The sequence below is a fragment of the Colletes gigas genome, unplaced genomic scaffold, assembly GCF_013123115.1.
Source record: "Colletes gigas isolate AHSC1104 unplaced genomic scaffold, ASM1312311v1 Colletes_gigas_Sc00004, whole genome shotgun sequence".
NCBI classification, from domain to species: domain Eukaryota; kingdom Metazoa; phylum Arthropoda; class Insecta; order Hymenoptera; family Colletidae; genus Colletes; species Colletes gigas.
This window is the reverse complement of record NW_025106633.1, coordinates 9,497,765-9,525,295: the sequence shown is the minus strand read 5'-3', so window position 1 is coordinate 9,525,295 and position 27,531 is coordinate 9,497,765. Positions and strand designations below refer to the sequence as shown.

The window sequence follows — 27,531 nt, the reverse complement described above, 5'->3', positions numbered from 1 at the left end:
CTCGCTGCAACGAGCACAACGCGTGAAACGTTTACTGGTTAGGAAGACTCGCGTTAATTAAGAGGGAAAAACTGAGGTTAGGAAAGAAATCAACAAATCACTGCTAGAGGCGTTCGTGTCGCTTCTCGTGCCAACTGTTGAGGGATTATGGTTCCGACAGTTGCAACATCTATCGTTTTAGGAACTATTAGACAAATTAGTAGAGGGACAGAGATCTCTTGTCGTTCGTGCAAGAATCTATGAATTTGGCGGGAAAAATGGCGGTCGATCGGCACGCGTCTAGGGCGTTCGTTACGGTAGCTACGTCACTGTGGCGATCCGGTCCGCGGACGGGTGTGCAGGGAACATCGCTGGCGGTAGCGCGGCGCTCTGAATTGAGCAATTTTCTCCAGGCGATATCCGTCACAATATGCTTGATACGTGAATAGGAGATCCCGGTCCGCAGCGCTCACAAATCAATCTTAACGCGAGAATGTTGCACCGCTTTGTTGTCGATCGCGAAACGCTCAGAACGCCGCGCCGGGGTGTTCATTGTGTTCGTGGACGGGGCATACGCCGACCAGTATTTCGCGGTTTGCCGGTGTGCGTCGGCAAACACGAACGCGCGACCGACCGAACAATAAACCGATCTCGCCTTTCTAAGGTCGCACGGTGCACTGTTAACCGCGCACGGATCTGCATAAAACATAATAGGGGAGTAACGCGCTCGCGTTAGATCGAGTTATTATTGGACACGGTTTGGCGCGGTGCTAGGTTAACACCGGTCCACCGGACGGATCGTGAACGCGTGAACGACGTTTCAAAGCTCTTCTACGGGGCGATCGTTAGGTGGTAGGTGCGCACGCGCGACAGCCGACTACCGAACAACGCTTTTACTTAACCTTTTTTTCTACCACCGTCGGTCAACCGTGCCGCGTAATGCCGATCGTCTGGACTCGCCGACGAGAACGGAAGGGGTTAAAGCAACGAGAGCGAGGAATTCGCGCGAAGGAAATGCCGCGTAATGAGACACAATGTGTCGCGTGATGTGATGTAAGTCCGGGCGAGCGCGCGAGGAAATTTGCAGCGATCAGCGAGAGTAAAGGAGGACAGAGTAATGGAAGGGGGGAAAGGAATAATAGCAGAATCTGAGCTCGGGTGTCGAACCCTTTCGTCGCGTCGCTTTTTACCTTAACCTAAAAATTTCTCGAAAGCTGGCGATTGATATCCTACCGCGATCGAAAAACTTACCGTATCTTCGATCCAAGGAACTAGAGGAACGCGAAGGAGGGGCAAAGGTGAAGACGATCGAAATCTAGGTTAAGTTTCCAAGCAAAGTTACCGTTGGCCAAGAACGGCAGCCGAGTCCTGCCAGGAGCGTAATTGAGAAAACAGACAGTTCCCATGGAGAGAGGAGCGCCGATGAAACGAGCAGCGAGGCGATTAGAATTACAGGCTTAATCCTGAGCGATCTGCAAGCCTGTCGCCGAATACGGTAGGAGGCGAATAAGACGGGTATACGCATTCGTCACTCAGCAAGCGTCCCGCGATATAACTCGTAGGCCCGACCCTCTCGGTCCCTCCCAAGTCACCGGTCTCCCTCCCGGCTCCGGATCGAGCACGGAAGCCCAAATAAGGGGAAATGTACGGCGAATTAAGGCTCCCCTCCTCTGTTTCGTCCCGCTAGAGGCGCCGGCTTCGACCTCGGTCACGGGGCGCTTCGAACGACCGGCAGAAATTTATCTCCCGAAAGCCGGAAATTAGGAGGCGACCGGTTAAACGCAATTAATCCTCGTCGATAATACAATGAACGCAATTAGAAAGTGCTTCGTGGTCTTTCGTCCTTCCCTTGCCCCCTGGAATCCGCCGTGACTCCACCGCGATGCGCCTTGCAACCTAAAAATAATCAAGATTAAAAGAAATAGTCTCAGAGTTCTGTTCGACGTCCAATTAAAGCTTTCCACATTATTTCTTACGCTTTCTATCTCGTTACTGCTGCCTAACATCCTATTTATATCTTTACGGAAACTAATTATCGTATTTGGGTGTTTCTTTTACAGTTTCATTTGCAAAGAATCGTAACCTCAAAAATTATAGATAAAAATTTATTTCGATTCGGCGTAGAGTAGCGCATGAGCCAGGCTGTTGAAATTCGAAATAAAGTTTAATGGTGAACGAGGGGCGGAAGATTCGGCGGGAATTATCGAAAAAATCGAATGGCGCGAAATCGAGGGGGGAAAAAGCATCGCCCACGCCTCGCGAACGATCGGTCGAAGATCTCCGGCGATCTCTCGAAACTGCCTCGTCGTCGAGTGCCCCTTCGATGGGAGGAGCTGCTCGGTCGCGGATTTTAATGGCGGATTTTTGCGACTCGCCAATCGCACTCGACACGAGACACACCGTCCTCCGTTCCCGCTCCATGATTCAACGATTCGACGATTTCACCGCGAGAGAGGAGAGATATACATCGTGGCGAGTTACGTGATTTGATTTGAGGAGAGCTCCTCGAAGCGAGCGCGCGTGGGACACGCGCTCTGCCTTGTCGCGTGCCTCGCCACGTTCACGGCGGTTCTCAACCTTCGCCGACACGATCGACACCCGAGAAATCCTTCTTTCCTCCATCGAGACTTTTCCTGCTCGATTATTCGCCAAATGCAGTCGAACAAACTATCTCTCAGAACCACGAATGTAACATTTAACTCTTATTAGGTTATAAATTGTATAGCAAATAGTGGATAGGGTTGAGAACGGGCAATTATAGCTCACTAGATAGACAAAGTAAACTGGAAGTTATTCTAAGCCTACTAGGATTGAATAAATAAAATATAAATAAATATCTCTTTGCGAACGGATAGTTTGAAGAACCTTGGACGCCATGTTTGATAAGTTTCGACTTCCGAACGGGGACGAGTATGACACGAAACGAGAGTAAGACTGCAAACGTTCCAGCTTCTCGAGTCGTGGCTGAAGGAAATTTTCTACGATGTCCGGGACGCGCATAATACGAGAGTCCACTTACCATTTCGACACTCGAATGATATCATCGCCAGCAGGAGCGGATTCAGTCGTTCGCGGCGACTCGCGATCATCTCCTTCGCGAGTGGCGACGAACGGTACATCGCGTGTTGCAAATCATCCGAAGACTATAGGGGCAAAACGAGAAACTACATTATCTTTCGACGTTCATTTAGAACGAAACTGTACGAAAGATTCGTTCGATATACGACTCTTTAATTACCTAACCTAGATGTCGAATTTTCCCAGACCTAACCTAGTCGTTGAAACGACGCAGATCCTTCCGATTAACCTGCAACGTCCGTAGGGAATTTGCGTACCATCTGGACGCGCGTTGAAAAATAACGCTTCCTGATTGGTCGGTGAAAAAATTTGGACCGCGGCAGGCCGATTGTCCGGCACGTATCGAGGTTATAAAGTAGCCCCGGCGAACGTGTAGAAACTAATAGCGTAGGAATCGAGATAGCGTAGGTACTCGGATGCCTACCGTCCGGGAGAACAAGGAGAAAGGTACGCGGATAAATTGCCTATGCCGTTTACGGTCGAGGCCGGGCTTGAGAACAGCCTAATTACCGCGTTTACGCACCGCGTAACGTGCGCCGAGTATCGCTCCATCGCTGGGACAAATTGGACACGCCTGATGTTTTAATTTTCGCGGAAGTCGACGCGTTGGAACCCAAGGGGGCCTCCAACACTTCGATCCTGACCAATTTTTCCTCGCCAATGGAAGACACGTACAGACTGCGCCATATTTAGAAACCGAAGATCCATCTAGCGTTAAAAATTGTAGGTTAATCAGCATCGAAAGTGTAATTCCAAAACTGTTAACATTAAAGCTCATTTGTAACAGTGCAAGTAAGCCTGAGAGCTCTTAAAGTACCATTTTACACTTAATAAAAGCTACGATCAACTTGGTCGATTAATAATTGTAAATAAAAAATTTTTGTTAAGAATAGTTGTGCAATTTTTTCTAACCTACAAAGAATTCACAAATGGCCGTGTGTCGCCGACACCCCCCGATCCGAAGAGAGCTAAGGACAAATTCATATTCACCTAAACGTGTCGGTGTATCGTTGCTGAAAATGTAAATGCAACAATTGAGCCCAATTTGTAAGCAGCCGTGTGCTCGCGACGTTGATCGAGTCGGCGCGATGTAGCGCGCGGAGAATTTTGCAAGATCGTGAATTAATCCGGGGCTGGCGATGGGTAATTAGAGGCCAGCATTCGTACCGGCCGCGGCTACGGCGACGTAATGCAGTAAATTATATTTAACGCCCTAACTGGTACGTTAACTGGCCACATAACGTTTCAGTTTACTTATCAGTAACCGATTAACGACACCGTACACGGGTTATAAATATTTGCTGTTACGAAACCGGACACGTATAAACGGTAACGAAAGGAAAATTTGCCATCGGTGTAACACGTTTCTGGCCTACGTGCCGCGTCTTCGATGCCATTCCGAACAATGCTTGCTGGCAATCGAAAACCTTAAAGCAATCAGAGAGTCTATTGATTCAATTCTTTGCGTGTATTGCCACAAAATTTACATTTATACTGTTTGCATTTGGGATCTTTAACGCTTCCAATAACATCTCTGGTTGTTACAAATATCGATTGCTCGTGGAACAGGATTTCGAATACCGAGCGCCGGGTAGAATGGATTAAAAGTGATTTCAAAACCTTTCGTCGTAAACGTCGCCCCATCCACGACCACTACCGTTCGACACTCCCAGTTTCTAATCTCGTCTAATCTTCGAAGATCTCAGCTGCATGCACACACGCGGCTGCCTACGTTGCTCATCTCGCCGCGTGATTTAAGAGGAAATGCTGAATCGATCGGGGCGAGACGAATCGAATCGTCCGTATGTACCATTAACTGTACGGAGACACGGTTGAGACTGGTTACTTACGCGTTACGCATAACTTTCAACGCCAATTAACCATTTTTACATGTGCAATCCCTCGACGAACCAACAAATAACCGAGGCATAGTTATCGTTTTCTGAACGCATTTCCGCGCCGTTGAACGATCGCTATTCGAACAGTAATTGTATTTCAAATTGGTGGAATAATAACAACATATATTATTATTTCAAAATAAGCAAGCCCACCATTGGGCGCTAAAACTTTCGATGATCGATCGAGGAGTGTACATATAATAAGGTGGTCGATTAAATATTTGCGAGAAAGAGTGTCCCTCTGCTGGCGAGTGCAAGTTGCCACAGTGTGACGAATGCCAGTAAGTTGCATAGCTTTTCGTCGGTGAGAGGTTAACGTTGTGTCGATCGTTCGAAAAATCGCGAAAGCCAGTGCTATAATTTCTACCACGGAGCATTAATCGAGTAGTTTTGAATCAATCGTCGGTGAACGTGCCTTACAATTCGTGGCCAGATGTGCTCGAGTATAGGTGCAGATAAATAGGATGCATAACGTAAACGTTCCAGGCAAACCGGAGGAAGAACTTGTTCCTCTGGAAACCAGAGAATCACGATACGGTATTCGAGAGCCAATTAAAAATCATTTTCTTTTGGTTTTGTTTCGGTTGTACTTTGATAACTCGCGATGCAAAATTATCTAATATCTACCGTACAAGTATGAAACCTCAGATAGAGCGTATATCGTGGTAAACGGAACCTAACGTACTACGATCTGCGAAGTCGTTATCCTCCGAATGGTGCTCGAGCTTTATCCAATCTCTCGGCGATAGACGTTTCAATCTTTCCATAGTTCGCCGCGGACTGATCATGGTCCGATCTTCGAACGTTAAAGGCGGTACGATTTTCAGGTAAGAATTCGTGTAACCTACGCAACCGTGGGTGGTATCGGGCTTGCGTTGAATAACCGATCGAAATAGCGTTGCAAAAACACCGATTACCTTTATTGTCATCCCACCGGTGAATTATATACCCCCACGTGCGCGATTCGTCTCGGTGGTGTTTAGCCGTTAATTATTATTCGTTGCAGTACGTCCGGCCATTAGACGGACACACGAGTGCAACGACGATATAATAACTGTTCTTTCTAAGAAAAGCCAGATCAAACTCGTAAAATATTTGACTAGATAAAAACTTTTGAGCTTAAACAATTGTGAACTACGGTCTTGGTGTTTATTTTCATAACCTTGAAATATATTTTAACATCTCTACTTGAGAATGAACTGTCTCGGAAAAATCTACCCGTATATAGGTGGCGTGGCAGTCAAAGCGTTGATGAAAGAAAATACGGATGATCGTCAGTGAAGTCTGCGACCGACGGTTTCCGAACCGTCCGGTAGAAACGATCGCGTCCATTTTCCGCGTTCTAACGTTCCAAGATGGCCGACCAGATTTATCGCGTATTGCGCTTGCGCAACATTTTTCGGTGTAAACCCGGAACGCATAACGTTATTACAATCGTCTATCGCGGTGTACGTGCGCACGTAACGTACTTTATTCCGCATTATCCGAAGCCATTGTTCTGGCCGGCAATCGGGCATCGTGGGATCAGCGAATCATCCGTTCGCCGATGATTTCTATCCACGGAAGTACACGATCGACGTTGTACGCGCGTTTTTGCGGACGGGCCCTCCTTATCCGCAACAGTTTGCCGGACGATTACGTGGCGAGCCTAAGCGTTTCGGCCGCGAGAGCCTTTGAAAACCGATTTCGAGTCTCCTTCGAAACGAAGGGTTGCAAACGAGTATCAACGTTAACGAGGAATCGCTGTACATAATTTTACGGAATAAATTGAGAGCCTGTACGATTGTTCGAGTACGATCGAATTTCGGTGTTGTCGCCTGGCGGTAGCCGGGACTCGAGTCGAAATAAGGAGCGACTCCTCGTCGCGGAGCGAAGACTGAAACGTGGAAGGGAGTCCGGGGTCCGATGACGAGCACATTCGACTCGCCTATTCCTCGTGTAATTGGACATTAACGAGAGAGCTCCTGGGTGTAATGTTTCGCTTCGTTTAGTTTCGCTTAATCGGCCATCGGACTGTGGAAACCGTAACGCTACTACGCGTATCTCGATCGTCCGCGTTTGGTACCCTCTTATAGATTCCAGCGGAATATTCCGAGTGTAAAATCGAGTTTTCCGGCGAGTTCGACGAGAACTTTAGATATCTTCGATGGGCGATAACGATCCACGGGATCATCGTTGACGAAGAAGCGCGAGAGAAGCGAGAACGCAGACGCGTTCACTGCCAGACCTAACCTCACAAATTGTTTTTAGACAATCGGAAACTAGTATGCTTACGATTCGTCGTGGAACTTATTTTTACAGACGGGATTATTTTCTTTAACGTTTGATCTTGAGAGTTGAGTTTTTTTAGTGAAAAATCGTGTTATCCGTATATGGATGACGCGGCAGTGAATGCGTTAGAGGCGGGATAAGCGTTTTAGGATCGAACGAGTCACGGCCCATATTCAAAACTCTTCGAAAGCGAGCGTGTAGGTGCTTCTCTTCCCCGACGTTCTCTCTGTCCGACGTTGCCGCGCTCGAGTCGCGCTTAACCGAAAAACCAGGTGTCTTCCGTGGCCTGTAACTCGTTCTCCACCCACCCGGGGCGTACGGGGCGAGGTAAGCAACGGTCCTGGAACCTGTTCCGAACCGTTTGAGAGTCTCTGCCCTGCCTTGTCCCGTCGTCCATCCACCTTCGTCCCCCTCTCGTCCTCGACGATTCCCCTTTCCCTCTGCCACCGCCCCCGCCACCGCCCCTTTTCAGCCTGGTCTCCTCTCTTTCCTTCCATCCGCGCCTGTCCCGCTCCCGCGTCTTTCTCTCGCGCGGTCTTCGTGGATCCACGGTTCTCCGGGCGGCGTAATATCACGCACATCATCGTCACGAAGATGTGTACGCGTGCTCGGTCTCGGATCGAGGATGGAACGAAGGGGACGAAGACGTTCGTACGGCGAACGAGGAGGATGAACCCCGCTCGCGACGGGACAGAGACTTTTCACCAGGGATAGGGGAGAGAGTCGGTGGAGAAAAACGGGGAAAGGAGAAACAGGAACGAACAATCGAGGGAAAAAGAGAGGAGATTCTCGCGGCGGAGCAGAGGGGCGCGTACGAGGAGGGGGACACGGAGGGATCGCGGTTCGAAGCGTGCAGGAAAGCAGCGAGGAGGGGAGAGAAGGCCCTGGCAATCAGGGCGAACGGGGTACGGCACACGCCACACGCCATCATAATGGAATAATGAGGCAAAGACGATAACAATCGCGGGGCAGAGGCTCCTTTTCCGCGCGACACGTCCGTGTCTTGGCGCGTTGATGCGCGGACCGAGCTCGCTGGAACGTCGTGGACGAATTGAGCGAATCAGAGCCACATCCGATGAGGTCACTTCGACTCCGGCTGCAGGACCGCGTTCCGAAGAACTCTCGTGCGCGCCTTGTCCTGTTTCTCTCCCTCGCTGTGTTCGTTCGTTTTTTTTCTTTTTTTCGTTTGGTTTGTTCTTTTTTTCTGTACCGATGGTAGCACACGGACGTTCAAAGTCGCTTTACGTCTCTCTCGATGACCGTTCCGGACGTCGAGGAGCGTCTCGTCGCGACGAATGGATTTACCACGACGCCGATAACGACGAGTCGAACGATAATAACCGTCGCGATCGCCGCGACGTGGTTGGAAGGGAGGCTGGAAGGGAGGTGGTAAGGCTCGAAGGAAGACGACGCGAGGAGTGGTAACGTCAGAAGAAGTAAAGAAGCCGTGGCACGTGACCCCCGAGACCGGCAGAGTCAACTCGCTCAAGTAGCCGGGCCCTGCCCTTTGACCCAACCGACAATTTCGAATTATGTCTCTCCGAGAGAGCGGATATACTCCCGTCAGGGACGACTCCGGTTCGTGGATTCGTCTCGCGCTCGAGAATCGCGCCAAAACAATCGTCGTATTCCTCCTGACAATACTCTGTTCAAACTTAGAATATTAACAGACTATTCAAAATAGATTAATGTAAATGCGTTGAAGGGCATAAATTGTGCCAGCAAAAATTATGCAATTTGTGAGAAAAAAAACTAGATATTTACTGATTTTTGTTACAGGTTCTCTACGAGCCATTATTCTGGATCTGGACACTTGGAAACATTTGCATGGGGTTCCCCTCAGGCTGGAGTCGCTGGGTCTGCAGGACCTGTCTGTGGAAAGTTCAGTCGGAAATGGAAATTGAAGAATAAGTTTTATTTTCCACAAAAATTTCAATGTAAATATCCAATGGTCACTATTTCTCACGCATGACGAGTATACTCGTCGTAACACAAAATCCTGCTACTTCTCCATGACGAGTATACTCGTCGTGACACAAAATCCTGTCACCTCTCCATGACGAGTATATTCGTCGTGAGACAAAATCCGGGCACTTCTCCATGACGAGTATACTCGTCGTGACACAAAATCCTGCCACTTCTCCGTGACGAGTATACTCGTCGTGACACAAAATCCTGTCACCTCTCCATGACGAGTATATTCGTCGTGAGACAAAATCCGGGCACTTCTCCATGACGAGTATACTCGTCAGGACACAAAATCCTGCCACTTCTCTGTGACGAGTATACTCGTCGTAACACAAAATCCTGCTACTTCTCCATGACGAGTATACTCGTCAGGACACAAAATCCCGCCACTTCTCCATGACGAGTATACTCGTCAATCACAGCTAACTGTCCCTTTAGTAGTAAGACATATAAATAAATTTGCTTTTTCTCATCGCTATCACTGTATACGTCATTTCACACTATAATATAGATACAGATAGCTAAATTGTGGATCTGTACGTACATTCATATTTTTATTAACAGAATTAATGTAACGGAAGTTTTGTACAGAATTATCTCAACCTCTAAATATAATAATTCATATCCTACTTCAACTATTTCTTATATTTTTGCATATCAAGTGCATCCTCTAGTTTATTGAGAATTAAAATTTCCCATAAATGCATAAACATCCACAGTTAGCAATCACTGTATCAAGCTCTACTTAAATTATGTAAAAGATGATCGATCAAACACGCAATTATTAATAGTTAAATTAGAAGCTTAAATGAAACGTTCGAGCAACAGAACAGTATTTCCTTCGATAAAGGTTCGAGCCATCGAACGTTATATCGAGGTATCACTGTATCAGTCTCCACTTAAATCATCCGAAAGATAATTGACCAAACGCACGACTCTTAAAGATTAAATTACACGCATAAACGAGCCCGTTCGAGTAACAGTTAGCGTTCCGGATTAAAAGTAAACAGCCGTGGTCAGTTTCTGTCGACGATACTCGTTGCCCAGCCTCGTATCTCGAGCGCGTAGCCTGATTGCTCGGATTAATTGCTTAATACTTGGGTGCAGAGGATGAATATCCAGTTCCCCCGGCACGTAATATTAGGGTCAGAAGCGCGGGTTTCGACGCGTGCCAGGAGCGAGTCACGCGTACAGGGTCCGTGGTAGCCTGTGTCTTCGCGGGCCCAACGAAGGAGGAGGGGAAACCGCAAAAAGGACGCCGGTCGCGGCAAAAAGCGGGACTGGCACGAAACGGCGAGAGACTCGGAAGTTGGAAAGGCGTTCTTTGCTCTTCGTGCGGCTAATAGGCCGTTCGAGGAGGCTTCCGAGTCGCCTGTGATCCCCTCGAGATCCTAAACAAGCCGCGTTCGCGACACCCGATAACTGGATTATCGTCCACTAAGCACGTTTTACGTTTCGTGTCGCGAACCTCGATGCAAATTAAAACAGCGAGGAAAAGACAAAGAAAAAAAAACACCGGGTGAAATAGTAGAGGATCGTAAAGAGAACAGCCTATTCTTTAATTGGTCCCATTAAATCGGTAACGTTCGATATCCGCCGGCGAGCGAAAGTTACGAGGCCGTTTTACGATCGGGAGTAGCTAAAACTGCAGAAACTAATGGCGTTCTTTCGTTGCCTGGAACAACGATACGTTTCGATCTTAATCTCGGCGCTGCTCCTTCTCGCCGCGCCGCGACAATTTTATCATTACACGGGGCAGAATTGCACGCGATCCGCGAAAGATAACGCCGGCCAGAAGATGTCCTCCAGCGAGCATAGAGGTATATCGGGAACAGGTCGGTCCAGTTCTCGCAATTACGTTAAAACGACCATTACGTACCGACGTACGGCGCAATGTACCCTCTGGCTAAAAAGGGTTGGAAACTCGACGACGCCGGGCGTCGGTACGCGGTACGCTCTGGTTCGCCTCATGACCGAATAAAGATACGGAGGTCGCTCGCGACCGTGACCAAAAACGAAAGAAAGGAAGAAAGAACCGTGGGGCGTGGGGGGGCGAAAACGATCCAGGAATCGAGGGAACGATCGGCGCGTCTGCGTTTAAAACGTCGTCGCGGGGGACGCGCCGCTTAAAGAATCATAAATTCAACGATAATGATTTCCACGAGTGGCGGGCAACGCGGGATATCCGACACTATAATCTCTCGGTCTTCGATTACTCGAGGAACCTTTTTCCCTCTCCCTAGTGTTCTCTCCATTAACCGGTGTACCCTCGGGGCCCGTTTCGTACGATTCACGAAAGAAACAAAAGACCGCGGGAACAAGGGAACGCTTGCGCGTCGAAAAAAGTTAAGCAGCCGACGAAAAACGCTCGGACGCGCGTGGTGTCCGATTTCGGAAACGGTCCGGTTTTGTTGTCGTGCGCGGTCGGCCCCGGTCTGATCGGTCTCCGCGAACCGCCGCCGGGGAATCACCCGGGAGACGGTGTACGTGGAAACGACGAAGAAGGTGGACGAGGACGAGGACGGTGACGGCGATGGTGCCGACGACGATAACCGGTGGTAGTGGCCGAGGCGGCGCAGGCACACGCCATATCTGGCCAGACTATCCTACGTGGGCACCGATCCTCGACTCGGCTCGGTTCGCCTCTACCTCCTCCTCCTAACCGAGCAAACACACCTTTTTAGCGGCATTACATTAATATCGTAATGGCACGGGGATCGAGCGAGCGTAGTCGGCCAGCCCGAGGGCCCGCCGGTGCTGATTCTTAAACGACGGACGAAGAGAACCGTGGATCTCTCCTTGTTGCACCGCGACGCGGACCACGCTGAAGCCTCCCCGCGGATACGCTAACTGTCTCGCGTCCGAGTGGATCATTTGTCTTCCTCAGGGAAGAACAACTGCGCATATTGCGGGCTCCAGGGATTCTCCGTCCGGCCGGCACGAGCCACGAACCTTCTCTCCCTGTTTATCCTTGATAGATCGCAATTTCGTACCTTTGGAATACACCCTCCAAATTTCCATAGAACTCGACAGACTTTTTTTTTACGTCTTACGATCATTCTGGACCAACGACTGGACGAGTTGGATAGCATTTTAGTCGATGAAAACGATGCGTACGGTGATACCTCGATATAACGCTCGATGCCTCTAACCGTTATCGAGGGAGGTACTGTTCTGGTACTTATGAGTGTAATTTAATCCTTACTAGTTGGGTGTTTGATCGATAGTATTTTCTATGATTCGAGGAGGGCCTGATATAGTCAGATACTGCTCTGAACATATCGTTACTGTTGAATATATATTTGCTAAATAAATGCGTCAGAGTTTCGATCTAAGTGTGCATTTAATTAATCTAGTTTTATAAAACGAAAATGCTGTTCTTAGCTTGATGGTTGGGGGACAAAAAACGAGACGCTCAGAGGGTGTAATAGACGTGTGTCTTCCTCAGATAGTACTGACCTTCATAAGGGAGGGAACTGTACCAATAGATACAAATTTTCATTATAAAAATACATGCATGCAATGCTTATTCTGAACAGTTACATCAGAGGGGATAATATTTATTCGTAGATAAACAACATCGAGGAAGACACACCGAAATTTCCATAAAGCCCAATCTTTTATTTAATAATTATTTTAGACTAACGACTAGGAGAATGTAGGATGACACACTAAAATAATTTCATAGTTATAAATTGGCAAATATAACAATTTTATTTTTGTTCTTTCGGTGATTTGCAGTAGTGTCATTACGCGAGATAACATGGACGTTCGTCGAGGGATGATGTTCCAGGAATCGGTGCCTCCGCGAACAATATCGAGGGACCAGTGTATTAAAGAGCGATATCAAGAACAAGGTCGCTAAATATCCCGAGTCCGGTCGACGTAGATGCATGCAGTCCCAACGATCTAACTCAAGTATCGTATTATATATACTATCCCGACTGGTTATCGCCGGATCGACCTCGTAAACTTCGAGACGTCGGTCGGGTGGAGATTTCACGAACGCACCTAAGCCAAACGCTAAGTTGACCGCGATGAGAAAAGGGCCGCGACGCGGAGGATGTTCGGAACGACGCGGGGGCAGCGTGTTTACGGTAAAAGTCATCCAACCCGGGAGAGTATCGACCTCAACCTTCCGACGTTCGGGCGGTCCCTCCAATTTCAAGGTCGCGACGCGTGGCAGAGCGCGAGAGGAAAAAATTTCCCCGAGGTTCCCGGACTTCCGGCGTCGAAATCGGTCGGGGACGAGCCCGAACCGGGCAAGAAAAGGAGATAACTCCGAGCGGAGTTACCAAAGGGAGGGGGAGGATGAGCGCGAACCCGAACAGAACAGAACAGAAGAGAAGGGAAACGCGAAAAGAGAAGAAGTCGCCGACGAGCAAGAAGAAACAGAAGGGGGAGGAAGCAAGAAAGAACGAAGGAGTCGTACGCGCTCTCTCTGGCGTGGGGGTGCGCCCACGCCGGTGACGTCACCCGGCGAACGTTGGCAGCGTTACCGACGATCAACGCGTTGGTGTTCGAGCGGAACAAAGAGAGACGAGACCGCTGGTAAAAAAGAGAGGCATCATAACCGGCGCGTGGAGGAAGGGACACGGATCGGACGGTACGCGAAACGGACCGATGGAAGGAGGAGCGAGAAGGACGGCGCGGGTGGGCGAGGCGCGACGGGGGAAAGGAATGAATGGAAATCGCGGAGAGACACGCGGGAGAGACGGATGATTCTCGGGCGGAGAAAGACGCCGGAAGAGGAGAGAGGCGCGAGGGAAGGAGAGGGAGGGGGGTGGCGACGGTATCGAGAGTGTGCACGGGGTGAAGTCGACGACACGTGACGGCAGCGAGTCCGCAGAGGATCGTCCGTCGCCGCCACCCGCGGCAACACCACCGGCAGGAGCACCAGCAGCCTCCTCGCGCGCTCTCTCAGCGCGCGCGAGCGCTCTCTCGAGGCGAGCGACCACTTCCCGCGCGAGCCGCTCTTTATTAGTCTACCGCGGACCATCGCGAACCCCTTTGCCCCAGCGTCCACGGCGATCCTCCGCGGAGGAAAAGGAAAAACGCGAACCCCGTAGAGGCCGTATTCGTATTCGTGTTCGTGTTCGTGTTCGCGTTCGCGGCGAGATCCGGACCGGAAAACGCTCCGAGACGAACGGAGGAGACGGAGGAACGCGCGAGAGGAAGGGAGAGACCGACTCGCTCGTAGTCCGGCGCGGCAGGGGAACGACGAGTAGGAGGAGGAGGCGGAGGAGGAGGAGGAGGAGGAGGACGACGACGACGACGAAGAGCGAGAAAGAGCAGGATCCTCCAGTGATACGACACCGGGCAGCACGCGCGCCGGCACGTCGGGGTTTATCGCGCGCGGAACTGGAAACCGAAACTTCGCTCGTTCGACGGCCGCGCGATTTCGAACGCAACCGCCCTACCCGCGGGCAAGCCTTCCGGGTCAGTGAATCCCGGGGATTAACCGCGAACACGAACCAACACGGTGTGCCCGACGACGATTTTTTTGTCAACGGGACCAGAGATTTTCTCGTTCGGAACCCCCGTTTGCCGCGAGTGTCGTGCAACACACGGGCGACGGAAGTGCTCGACGCACCGCGCCCCGGTGACGTCGTGACATGTGCGATAGCCCGTCGTTATCGTCGTCGCGGTGGTCAACGTCGGGGCGAGGAAAGGGACGGCGTGCAACGGCGGTGATCGCCGGCTGGCGGGAAACGGCCGCGGGCAAGAGCACGTGGACGACAGGCACCGCGACGAGGGCCGGCGGCGCGACAGGTTGAAAAGATGCTGGCACTGGCGATGCGCCGCGAACACACGACCGGCCGCGGCAATTACGAGCCCGCGAATCCGCTCGCGGGTTTCGAGCACTTGCAGCACAACAGCGGCGGCAATCCGTTCGCGGTTGTGCCCGCCTCGTCGGAGGGCCGGCTGCGCGAGACCGGCCCGGAGACCGACGGCGAGCTGCAGGAGTTCGTAGACATCGCTCAGGTCCAGCAACTCCTCCAGCAACAGCAACAACAACAACAGCAGCAGCAGCAGCAACAGCAACAGCCCCAACACCACCACCATCATCACCAGCAACAGGTGGCGGCGGCCGCGGCCGCCTCGTGCATCTGGGGAGCGGTTTATCCACCCCCGCCGCCCGCTTTGGGATACCATCACCATCACCATCACCATCACCATCCACCGCCGCCCACCTCAGGTAACGTTTACGCGGAACACGGTGACGGATTACGAATTACGGATTACGGATCGTTCTCGTCGCTTGGTTCGCGTGGACGGTTTCGAAAAGGTGTCCCCCGTCCCCCTCCTGGTGATTTGTCGTTTGTTCTCGACTCTTATCGCAACGGAATACGTTCGCCTCGTCGAAGATGTATAACGCGCGTGGCCGGTAAGGCTTTTTTCTCGTGGATCGGGGCACCTAGGTGCGCAACGTTCCGCCGGCTACCGGTATTGGCGCCCGATCTAAACACACGGTGATAATCGATCTTTACGACCGGCACGTTGAAACCTGTATTTCAAGACCGGCTATTAAGTTTCTTGTCACCGCTCGTACCCGGCCCGGTACACCCGGTGTGAACCGCGCGAAACCTCCGACGCCGATTTTCCATTCGCCGCGATAACACGGACTACGGGATCGTAACCTACGGCTCTGTCCGTTCGCGGTTACGAACAATTCGTGGAGAACGATTTTGCTCATTGCAAACTATTATCGTTCGGAATTCTCACCGATTTGGATGATATCGAAGTATGTTGTAGATATCTATATTCCGAGTAACTTTTCTCTATATATGTTACCCCTGCTCGGGCTTCGTTTTCGAGATATATGCGAACAATTGCCGATCTTCTATAAAATGGAGGTCCAACACCACCTACAGTTTTTTGTAATTATGTCGAAAATTAAGCACGAACGGCGGTAATATGTAGAGAGAAAAGTTGCTCAGAATATTGATATCTGCAACATTGTTTAATATCATCCAAATCGGTGATTCCAAACAATAACCGCCCTTTATTTTAACACTAGAAATATCGACATTTATAGTATAATTGTACCAAAGAAATTAAAGCTATATATACGCGAACGAATATTTAATGCAATGGAAATAAGTGTTCATTCAATCTCTCATAGAAAATTAAGGCAAAATTATTGAAAATTTAGTCGAGTCAATTTTGACCACTTCCGATAGTTCTAGTGTTAACTGTCGTTGATACCCGTTGATCGAGCCCCTAAAAGACCTACCTAAATATTCTACCTAAATTTTCTATCAATTTAGATGCCACGACACCTTCGAACCTTCCACGCGACCTACGATTCGAACATAGAGTTAAGGTTCCCTGCTATTTCCCCGAATTCCCCCGATTTCGACACGATCGCTTGCACACGCACCCATTGCCCACTCGCTTGTTTTGGCTTACATTGTCACGAACCGCTCTGCTTCGCCGCGATCCACGCCGTGGCGACGGGTGGCTTCGACCACGACGCAAGTAGATCGCTATCGTGAGAAACAGCCGTCGGATCGCGATATCCACGCGCCTGGAGTCGCTCTGTTCGCTTCAAAGTGAATATCGTCCTCGTCGACGACACCATCCTTCGTAGTTCCCTTTTCGACGCGACGCGAATCAACGCCGCCGAGATCTCCGTTCGCCGTACGGTGAATGGGTAACGATAGCACTAACGATAACGTTAACTGGTGATTAATTGCGCGATTAACCCTTCGACGGCGTGGCTCCATTGTTCCTCAGGCGCGAATATACATACCTACATACGTGTTCTAATTCGACGGTTGTCGGGGGAGCGTGCCACGTGCGCGGATCGGAAAAACGAAATGTCACTGGCGGACATTTTGTGTCCAGCGACCGCTAGACTCGATTCAATCCTGATAATTTATATTGCAAATAATATTACTATACATATTTAAACAAAATATGTCTATTCACATCTTCTTTATATTTTCGTTATATCGAGATAAAATATTCAAGTGATTCGTGAAGAAAAAGACAAAAGACTCTGACAATGGATCGACAAGGGGTTAACCTAGATGTCGCAGTGGGCGGACATTTTGTGTCCTTACAACGACTACACTCGATTCAATCCTGATAATTTATATTGCAAATAATATTGTTATACATATTTAAACAAAAGACACTTATTACGCCTTGTTTCTAATTTTATTATATCGAAATGACGTATCCAAGTGATTCGCGAAGAAAAAGACAAAAAACTCTGACAATGGATCGACAAGGGGTTAACCTAGATGATGCAATGGGCGGACATTTTGTATCCAGCGACCTCTAAATTCGATTCAATCGTGATAATTTATATTGTTAATAACATTACTATACATATTTAAACAATACATAACGTATACAAGTGATTCGCGAAGAGGAAAGGTCTCTGAGAATTGGTACGATTTTGTTCAAAATGGCGGGAGTGACAGGGGGTTTAGGTAGCCGTTGCAAACGGTCGGAGGAACGGTTGTAGTTTTTGCGAGCGTTCGCGTGGGCCTGGCGGAGAGCTCGGAGACCGAGTACGCGTGCACGCGCCAGGGGTCGATGCGAAAGATAAGAGAAAAGAGGTCAGGCAACGCGGTCTTCGATCTTCCGACGCGCCGTAATGTCATTAAGGATCCCGACCGTGACGATTAATGAAAGAGGCTCGATCGTCAGTGGCGTAAAAAGCCGGCGAAACGAAACCGCCACGGCGGTGAAGACAATCGTACCCACCGAAATAGAAACGCGACGGACACCTTTTTAATTTCGAGCCTGAACGCGGCGTTTCACGGCGACGCGTTTCAAAGCAGAGTCCCTTTCGAAACTGCCACAGGACCGTTCCGGGTGGCCTTTTGTGGTCCACTGTTCTCCTCTCGACGAGATTACGACACTTTGGAAATTTCTATGCTCCTTCGAGAGATCCTCGAAATTTCAAACTTCACTTCATCTGGGGATTCTGAAAATTGACTTTTCAATTACGTTAATTTCGGTTGGGAATCTTGCTTATGATATATTGCAATTCGAATATTTCTGTTATAGTTATATTTTTGTTACTTTGTAGTTTCCTTCGTTGTATTATAATTAATAGAATATCTTTGGACGAGAGTAAATGTTCAAGATGGCTTCCAACGTTCTATCGATTTATATCGAACGGAAATTTTAATTATTTTTTATTTAGAAGATGACAGAAAATATTTATACAATTATATTAGACAGTATTGGGGGTCTCTAGACGGATAGGAATATTGTTTAAATATTATAAAAAATATTGGCGAGTACTTGAAACGTCTACTGCGTTATCCATTGTCTACTACAGTCTCTAATAAATACAAACATTAAAAAATTCCATTATTATTGTAATATTGCAATGAAAATGGCAAAGGTGCTAAGGGAGAACGATTAGAGGTTTTCCAAGTAACTTTGTCGCGATATTTGCCTTTCCAAGGCGTCGAGGGAAGAATGACCAGCGTTTGGTGAACAGTTTTGACATTCGAGCGTAGATTATGTATTCTCGGTGGCCCCTGTCGAGGCGTAGGGCTCGACGCCGTTGGCCTGAATTCGTACGAAAAGAAAGATTGGAAGACCGGAGCGATCCCCCTCCAAGAAAAAACGATTAGAAGAGCGGAGGATCGTTGTAGTCGGACCACGCCTAAGCTATCCTTCGTACATAAATGGAATTATTCGTCCCTGCGTCGGGGCCATCGGACACGGCAGATCCACGAATCTTTATTCGAGTTCCACGGGGGTATTTCTGGCGGGGATCACCCTTTCCCTCGTCATCTTTATCATGTAAAATACTAAAAAAGAACGCACCCAGAAACTCGAATATATTTCTCACCCACACCAACAAACTTTGCACGTTATCGACTCGTGTATTTTCAATGCTATTAACGCCAGAACCACCGACAATTATAGTCTATTTATTTATATCAAAGAAATTAAATTATTCGAGTCGAGTAAATTATTTACGAGTTTCATTAGAAATTACTAATGAATCATTTTGATTGCTTTAATAGTTTCATTGTTAATTGTTGCTTGTCGTGAGAATTTTGACAGAGAATTTTGGTCCACTAAAAGTTTTGTAACCGTAAGGAAATTGATTAAATTATTCGAGTCGAGTAAATTATTTACAAGTTTCATTAGAAATTACTAATGAATCATTTTGACTGCTTTGGTAGTTTTACTGTTAATTGTTGCTTGTCGTGAGAATTTTGACAGGGAATCTCGATCCACTAATAGTTTTGTAACCGTAAGGAAATTGATAGAATCGAATTCTCGGGGATCGGTAATGGCGGCCGGAATTCCTACGGCGGTGTTTCCCAGCGAGATCGCAAGTAGCCAATAAGATAGAGGAATTTTTTTTCTCCCCTCGGGTTCGTCAGAAGGGGGTGAGGAGGCAGGAGCTTTCATAGATCATTGTTTAAAGTGTCGTGTCTTTGTATGGTAACGCGGAGTAAATCGTATGTACACTCCTGACATTTCGTTATTATTGTACGGAGCCGTAAGACAGGAAATCGTACATCATGCACGAACCTACGGTGGGCGGGTAAAAGGGAACGAGTCACCTTCTTCTCTCGGGCGTTCGGCTCATTGGCGTTCCGCGCGATGTTAAGTGTTTTATACGCCCTCCGTCTTTCCCTCTTCGGCCCCTTTCTTCCCTCAGAATATTGTAAATTCGTCGTTTTTCTGCCCAGCGTGCTATACATTTACGTTTTCGCGATTCCACCAAAGACTCTTTTGATCACAACAAACAACGTCAAACTACCCTAACAAACCTACATCGGTGATTGTTTCAAACATGAGATACAAAAATTACAGTGATATTTTTCGTTAATATGTTTTATAAGATTCTAAGGGAAATCGAACAAAATAATTATTGTAAGTACAAACGATGTATGCAATCATTGAATCAGGGGCGCCAGGGCTCCATTAATACGCGTTATTTGCCTCTTTAATCATTAAAATCCTTAAAAGTTACGAGGTTTTAAAGATATTTCTGGCCTGAAATTATATTTTCGGTAAGGAATTTTTTTCTCGGAAATGGTTAGGATTTCGAGGGTATGTCTATTGACCAAAAATAATTGTAATTCACCCCTGCACCCAAGAGTAATTTTTTTAGAATAATTTGAAAATTTTAATTTTCTCGAAAAATGTCACACCATCTCGAATTTTTTTCTCGGAAATGGTTAGGATTTCGAGGATATGTCTATTGACCAAAAATGATTGTAATTGACCCCTGCAGCAAGCAATAATTTTTTTAGAACGATTTGAAAATTTTAATTTTCTCGAAAAATTTCACACCATCTCGAATTTTTTTCTCGGAAATGGTTAGGATTTCGAGGGTATATCTATTCACAAAAAGTGTTTGTAATTAACCCCTTAAACTGAAAATAATTTTTTTAGAACGATTTGAAATTTTTTAATTTAATTTTTTAATAACTTTTTAACTCCCATTATAATGGCCGAACTCCCTATATATTATAATATTTTCTAGTCTATTCTAGCCATACATATAAGATTCTAAAAAGAGCACTGCCCATTAAAATGTATTATATTAATAATAATACATTTATTCAAACTATGAAGTAGCAATTGTCATCAATTTTTATAGAATATAGTTACAACATTCCAAACAACCGAAACGATCAATTTTGCAAACCGATGCACATATGAATCGTGTGTACTACTAGTATGGAACACGTTGAAGGGAAAAGGAGCTTGGAGTTTTCCTAAACATCGGGTTCCGGTGTCGCAGGAATGTCGAGTTTTGTCTGTTCGGTCAGCAAACGCGCGGACGCGTCGGTGAATTTTGGCCCGCGCGACCGCCGCCACGGTGTTTGCCAAATTTCCCGGGACGCGGCCGGTTTACGTAACGCCGCGCGATTTCCATGCGCGACGCCCACGTTTCGCCCGCGACGTCCGTCGAAAATATGTAACGGGCGTCACGGGTTTTCATTTCAGAAAATTGTTTACAGCGACGATGACTCGTCCGCCGCGTATCGCTCGTTGCAACGTAGTTTTTCGGCAAACTCGAACGTTCCGCGTGCAAATCCCGAGTTACGCAACCGGGTAGCGTTTGCACGCGTGCCCCGATGATTTTCAATGAGCCAGAAGGAAAGCGTAACGATATTTCGGGATTGTTCCCGCGGTGACGTTATTTCTGTGCTCGAGAAACCGCGTGACGACAACGCCTGGCGTTCGATAATCGAGATATTTCGACATTATCGACGACGATCGAATATGACGTACGGATCCAGACGGAATTCGATATTTCGAAAAGGAATTTTTTGCGTATCAATGCAAAAGAGTTTCTTCGGACGAGCATAGTAAATCATAAGTAACGCTGATACACTCGAGTAGAGCTGTTCATCGAGGGAATTCAACGAGCCGCAGCGAAGCGTGAACATCTCGACTGGTAAACACGCGTTCGTCATAGTTGGCTGCTGCGGTCCATTTACGAGCGAGTCCGTTTCGCCAAAATCATCGTAAGTCGTCATCGATGATGCTCGATGGCGTCACGACGTCGACTTGGACCGCTCGCGTCGCTGAATCATTCCGCAGGAATAACGTTCCGCGGTCCACTGCGCGACTTTCCGCGGTTGAATTTTAATTTCTCGCGGCTAGAAATACCGCCAGGGGGAGAAATATCGGAATGCCGTAACGATGACGCGACCCGTGCCCATCGCGCCACGCGAAATTTCACGTTTCTCGAGCCCGTGATCTTTACAACGGTGCAACTTTCATCGCTCGGAATGCAAATTTCTACCTTGCGCAACTTGGCCACGCGTTAACATTCTTTTTCGCGGACACTGAAACGACTTTTAACCGGCTGAGCACAGTGATGATTCGTTGAATGAACTCGAGGCGTGATTCGTTAGTTGAACGCTACTTTGAACTGTGCAAATCTACCTTAGAGTCAGCGAAAGTCAGAGTCATTCACTGACTGATGGTTTGAAAGAAACTACAGTAATGATTCTTAAAATGAACCTTGGGCGTGATTCGTAAATTGAGCATTCCTTTAAATTGGGTAGATTCTCCTTAGAGCCAGCGAATCGTCCACCAAAGATTCATTTAAAACTACAGTAGTGATTCTTAAAATGAACCTTGAGTGTGATTCGTAAATTGAACACTTCTTTGAACTGGGTAGATTCACCTTAGAGCCAGCGAATCGTCCACCAAAGATTCATTTAAAACTACAGCAGTGATTCTTAAAATGAACCTTGTAAGTGATTCGTAAATTGAACATTTCTAGCCCTTCCAACCGTGAGGATCCCCTTTGCTCTTTTTCTCAGTCTATTCACTGTCCTTTTCCACGACCGTCGACAAAAGATAAAGGCGGCTGCGAGACTCAACGATATCGCCGCGTATAAATATCTGCTGGTGTCGAATTTCGCCTCCGCTGTAGAAAAGACGAACATGCCAAACCCAGAGCGATGTTCATTTTAAGAATCATTACCGTGACAACCTGTACGAACTAACAATCAACGTTCAAAGGTCACCGAACATTATACTTCGACGAGCGTGAATTTAAATAATTAAACGATTAAGATATGTCTCGTACAGTTTGGAGTAGTAGTTGGGGTCCAACCGTTCCCCGAGGCGATACGAAAACCTTTGACCGGGGCCACGGGCAGAAAAAAGCATTCAATTATCGCAACGGTACCCGGGCGCAGCTTCTTTCGTCGCTGATTGGCCCGCGAACGAAACAAAGCCCGGAAGGTGGCCGCGATCGTAAACTCGATTCGTTCTCCCTCGACCCCCGGACGGGATGCCGCCAACATTTCGACTCGCGCGACCCGTGGAGTTGCGAAAGGTCGAACGAACGGGAAGCAAATGGCGCTGTTTCGCGACGGCCGTCGAACGAAGTTCGAACAAACCGTGAAACGATCGACTCTGGAACGACGGAGTTCCTGCTTCTTCTCTTAAACGCGATTCGTCATTCTCGCTCGTTGCCGGATGTCTTAATAAACAAACCTGACGATTCCACCGCCGGACCGATTATCCGCCATGATCCCCCGTTTGAGCACCGCGCGCATTTAACCCCATTACTTTTCACGGCGTTCTCGGTCGCCATATTTGCCAAGATTACGGCCATTTCTTTGGATATTATATTCAGTTATTCCCATTTATTCTTACCAAAATGTTATTCATTTATTAATGAGAAAAAAGGCAAAAATAATAAAATATAGGTTATATGCATAGGTTAGGATATTTTAGGTTGTAAAATTTTAGCAATATTAATTTACCCTGCAAGGATAATTTTGATTTTAGACTTCCTAATGATGGTCGATTATTTATACAATTTTGAGATCCAAATCTTGTGCAATGACTTTCAGAATAAAATGGAGTCTGATTTCTTAGATACTTTGACGGTATATACATAATTCTTGGACATGAAATATGACTTTTGATCAGTTTATTTGCAAACATAATATCGGTGATTTTCCTTCTATTATATAATATTTGAAGATTAGTATTATTAACACGTAGATTGCCCTGGTGGTCACTGGTGACCGGCACCTTGCAAACCCTTGAAACGAATGTACTTTGTTGCTCATAAATTTTTAAATAATTCTAGCATTACCAGAAACACCGTACAATAACAAATACACCATATCGAATATTTTGTTTTTCATCCTGTTGAGGACATTTTTAAATATGAAACACTGGCTTAGCAGTCGCCATATTAAGTATTTCAATGTTATTAATATACGGTGTTTATTGTATCCTGTTAGTAATATTTGCTCAAGTAGGTTTATTTATTCGGTCCGTGGGAGATCCGTCGATCATTCGTAGCGACGAGATTTTCCAAGCGTTCCGACGACGAACCGTGAAAGTCGAGCCGCTTACGCGTGCAACCTAATGACCCGTGGGTATTCGAGCAGGGTCGCGTTATTCCCAGTTTCATCGCTGGTAAAACCAATTTCCACGAACGTCAACTCCCGGCAGGCGTTTCTCCTTTTTATCCGTTCTCGACTTCGACGAGGAACCGGCCGCTTCCGTGCAACGCGTTAATTAGAACTCGCCCGTCGACACGCCCGACGGAACGATCCACGATTCCTCCGCTGTTCGCCGCGCTCGATCTCCTTCGACGGACTACGACACCCTTTCGATCGAAATTTTCAAGTGCAACTGGAAAATCTTGTGTTGGAATCCGGGTGGTCAAGTAATGCTCCTTTTTTATAATCAGAGTTTATTCATGATCGTTGAACACACGTCGAACTCAACTATGAAGAATTTCCAATGGAACTTGACTCTAGTGCAACTTCTTGTGCAACTCTAAGGCCCCTGGCCCTGCAGTTACGGGGGTATATATGTCTTAGCGATAGTAGGGGAGGAGGACCCTTAGACCTAGCAACTAACAAGCCTTGTGACTAACATCGACGACGTATCGATGTTTGTTCTATTGGTCATCCAACACTTGACCTTAGACGATCGGTCAAATTTGAAAGAATCCTAAAATATCAAAAATTCTAATGAACTAATTTTTAATAAAATTACTATCATAATCCAACGAGGAATGATTTACCAAAAGTTTGTTGGAAACGTGACAAATTTGTAAGTTTCCAAACTTGTATTGTCTTCCAATCTATTAGGTTCTGGTGAGTTTCTGAATGTTTTCTTTTCTTTGTGGCTGTCGTGATGGTAGTGTCTGGGCGCTAACGGTAGCAGGATGATCGACAGGCGGCCGTTGGATCGCAGAAATCGGTCCGACAACGCGAGGTCGCGGTGTTTGCGCTTGCTTCGTCGTCCGCGAGTATTTATCCGCTCGGCGCGCGAAAATGTTCGCTCGTTCACCGGTCCGTCGTCGGTCAATGACACGGACGCGAGCTCGACGCCGTCGGACGGTCGCGAATCCGGCGAACCTCTCGCACGGGATAAAACCGACCCCATGGAAATCGTCGATCGAGAGATCCACGACCGTTCTGACCCGCGCCCGCTACCGACTGCGCGGAACCGACACGAAACGTACATTTTTATGGAAAACAGCGCCGATCCCCCCGAGGTTATCCTCCAGCAAACGCATTCCCCGTCGATTCACCACGGAAACACCATTTTTTGGTGCAACGAAAAATATACGATTTCTGTATATATAGTGATCTGTGTCTGTACACATTTCTCGCTGGTCGTAATAATGATTACTGAACACTTTAATGCCCGCACGTAGTTACGTGAAAACCGTTGTCCATCACCACTGATATTGTAGACCAAAGTGAGATACACCGAAGATGCAAAGAATATTATTATAAGGAATTATAATAAATGTAACCTTAACGAACCTAATAAGTTGAAATGTACGATGAAATGGTGACTGATACAGTAGATCACGCACACGTGACAATGGCCAACATCGACTGGTTCGCAAAGTCACGTATGCGTGACAGCAGCCGTCAAAGTGTTAAATCTAGGGGGCAATATGTGGTGGACAATTGGTTGCATCCTTTTGGATTTTTCGTTTATCGAATCTATAATATGTAAGCTTAGGTTTGTAATGAATGAGTGCAGTTATTATACATTATGTGAGAGTTTCGATTAAAGCCATTGCCATCTATATGTGTGTGTTTCGCGTGAAGTATGCATTCAGAAGTTGTTCATTTTATTAGTTAATCGTTTGTTAATAATAATTCTGTTGGTTACGTACGAACCATTGTATTAAGATATTAAAGGGAAAATATCTACAATATCTTACAGATACTAGTTCCAATATTAAGTTACCAACATGGACGTGTTATTTTGTATATAAAAATGAAAAGTGCAGAGGAGAATTATTAGGAAACATCCTATAGGGTCGCCTCCCGTATTCGCCAGCAGAGGGCCACGCTCTCGTCTCTCTCGCAAGTGCTCGATCTCTTTTTCTCAGGATCCCCACAGTCCCCAACAGACGTTAGAAAATGGTCGATGGATTTTTCGTGAATTTTTCACTCGTGGACCATCGATAAGATCGCGACCAAGCATAGATAGAGAGAGAGGGGGTACATATGCACGTAACGCACGTTGGAAAAATAAAAGCACGCACAATGTAGGTCCGACGTTATCGTCTATGAATGGTTTATGGAGGCAACAAGCCGGCTGTACGTCAGCGTCGACCGATAAGAGAGCAACGCGTTTCACACATCGTCGTTGACGTCCAAGTGCACGGGCGAGACGTGCCCACGCTGGAAAAGGGAGAAAGGGACGGGGATCGATAGCGTGACAGAAATAAACCCTCTATCCGCCACGGTGTCCGGATGCTCCCCCATCGATCCCCGATCGCTACGGTTTACGAACACGACGAACCCCTCAGGTGAAATTTAAACTTTCACCGTGCTCGCCCGAGGGCAATTCTCCACCACGATCGTTAAAAATTCTATCAACATTAATATAAAAACAACAAAATGATAATTCAACATGTACACTAGGAATCTGAAAATTTTGTTTCACTTGAGAATTTCAAAATGTCAAAGTTTTTCTCTGTGAATCAGATTAAAATCTCTAAAATTCACGAAGGATAGGTGAATCGTGGATTTTATTTATTTATTGCACGATTGAAACTATCATCGAGTGTGCAAGAGAAAATTGTTTTCACCATTTTTCGATAAAATTCTACGAGAGCAAGCTCCGGGTGCGTGCAACGTATTCACGCGGTCGGGAATCAATAGGAATCGCTTGAAAATAGTTCTTACATTGACGTATGCGGTTGAATGTCACGCAGTTCCTACGAAACAACGAGCTTCCCATACCACTAGCTCGCTTCTTGACGTAAAACTCGATTTTAATAGCGTTTTCGAAACTATCTTATAAAAGAGCAGTCCACCATTTCGATATCCAAAATACACACGATCTTGGGCACTCTGAGACCTTCGTTCGAATTTTCAGATTGCAAAATACTATTTTTAACGGATACAAGGCTTCTCTAAAATAAATTCTCAACTCTCCAACTACGGTCGATTTTTACGCGAGCATACAACTTGTTTATGGAAAACTTTTTCACGTTTATAGACGCTTTTAGTAGTCGAAGGGTTAAATAAATACTCGAGCCACCTTTTTTAAGGTATAGGAGCAGAATAGAGGCGTTGGAATCTCTGGATTTTTCAATTGGAAATATCTAAACACTTGTTCGGAAGATTGAAAGTAAAGTGGCTGGATGAGAAATCCAAGATGGCGCGCGACCTTTGTCTCGACACTCACCACCTGCCGCTAAAAACACCCGAAATAGTCTCACTATCTATCTATAATATACAAAAATCTACGGAAAAATTCTAAGAAAAAGTGAAGCAACACCTACGTGACAAAATTTTAACTGAAAACATTCTGTAAAGGAGATTTAAAGTATCACGAAATGCAAGATGACGAGCGCGAGAATTTTATC

The 27,531-nt window shown here is 47.0% G+C and overlaps 1 protein-coding gene across 1 annotated transcript in view; it reads left to right on the top strand.

Annotated features, from left to right (window-relative positions):
* Positions 1-14,562: 14,562 nt before the first annotated feature.
* The window catches only part of LOC122405262 (myb-like protein Q), a 29,626-nt gene continuing 16,657 nt past the window's right edge, over positions 14,563-27,531 (top strand). The window contains exon 1 of the mRNA XM_043409864.1: positions 14,563-15,393. Coding sequence (XP_043265799.1) covers positions 14,976-15,393 — 418 coding nt within the window. The 5' untranslated portion in view covers positions 14,563-14,975. The remainder of the gene's footprint in view (positions 15,394-27,531) is intronic.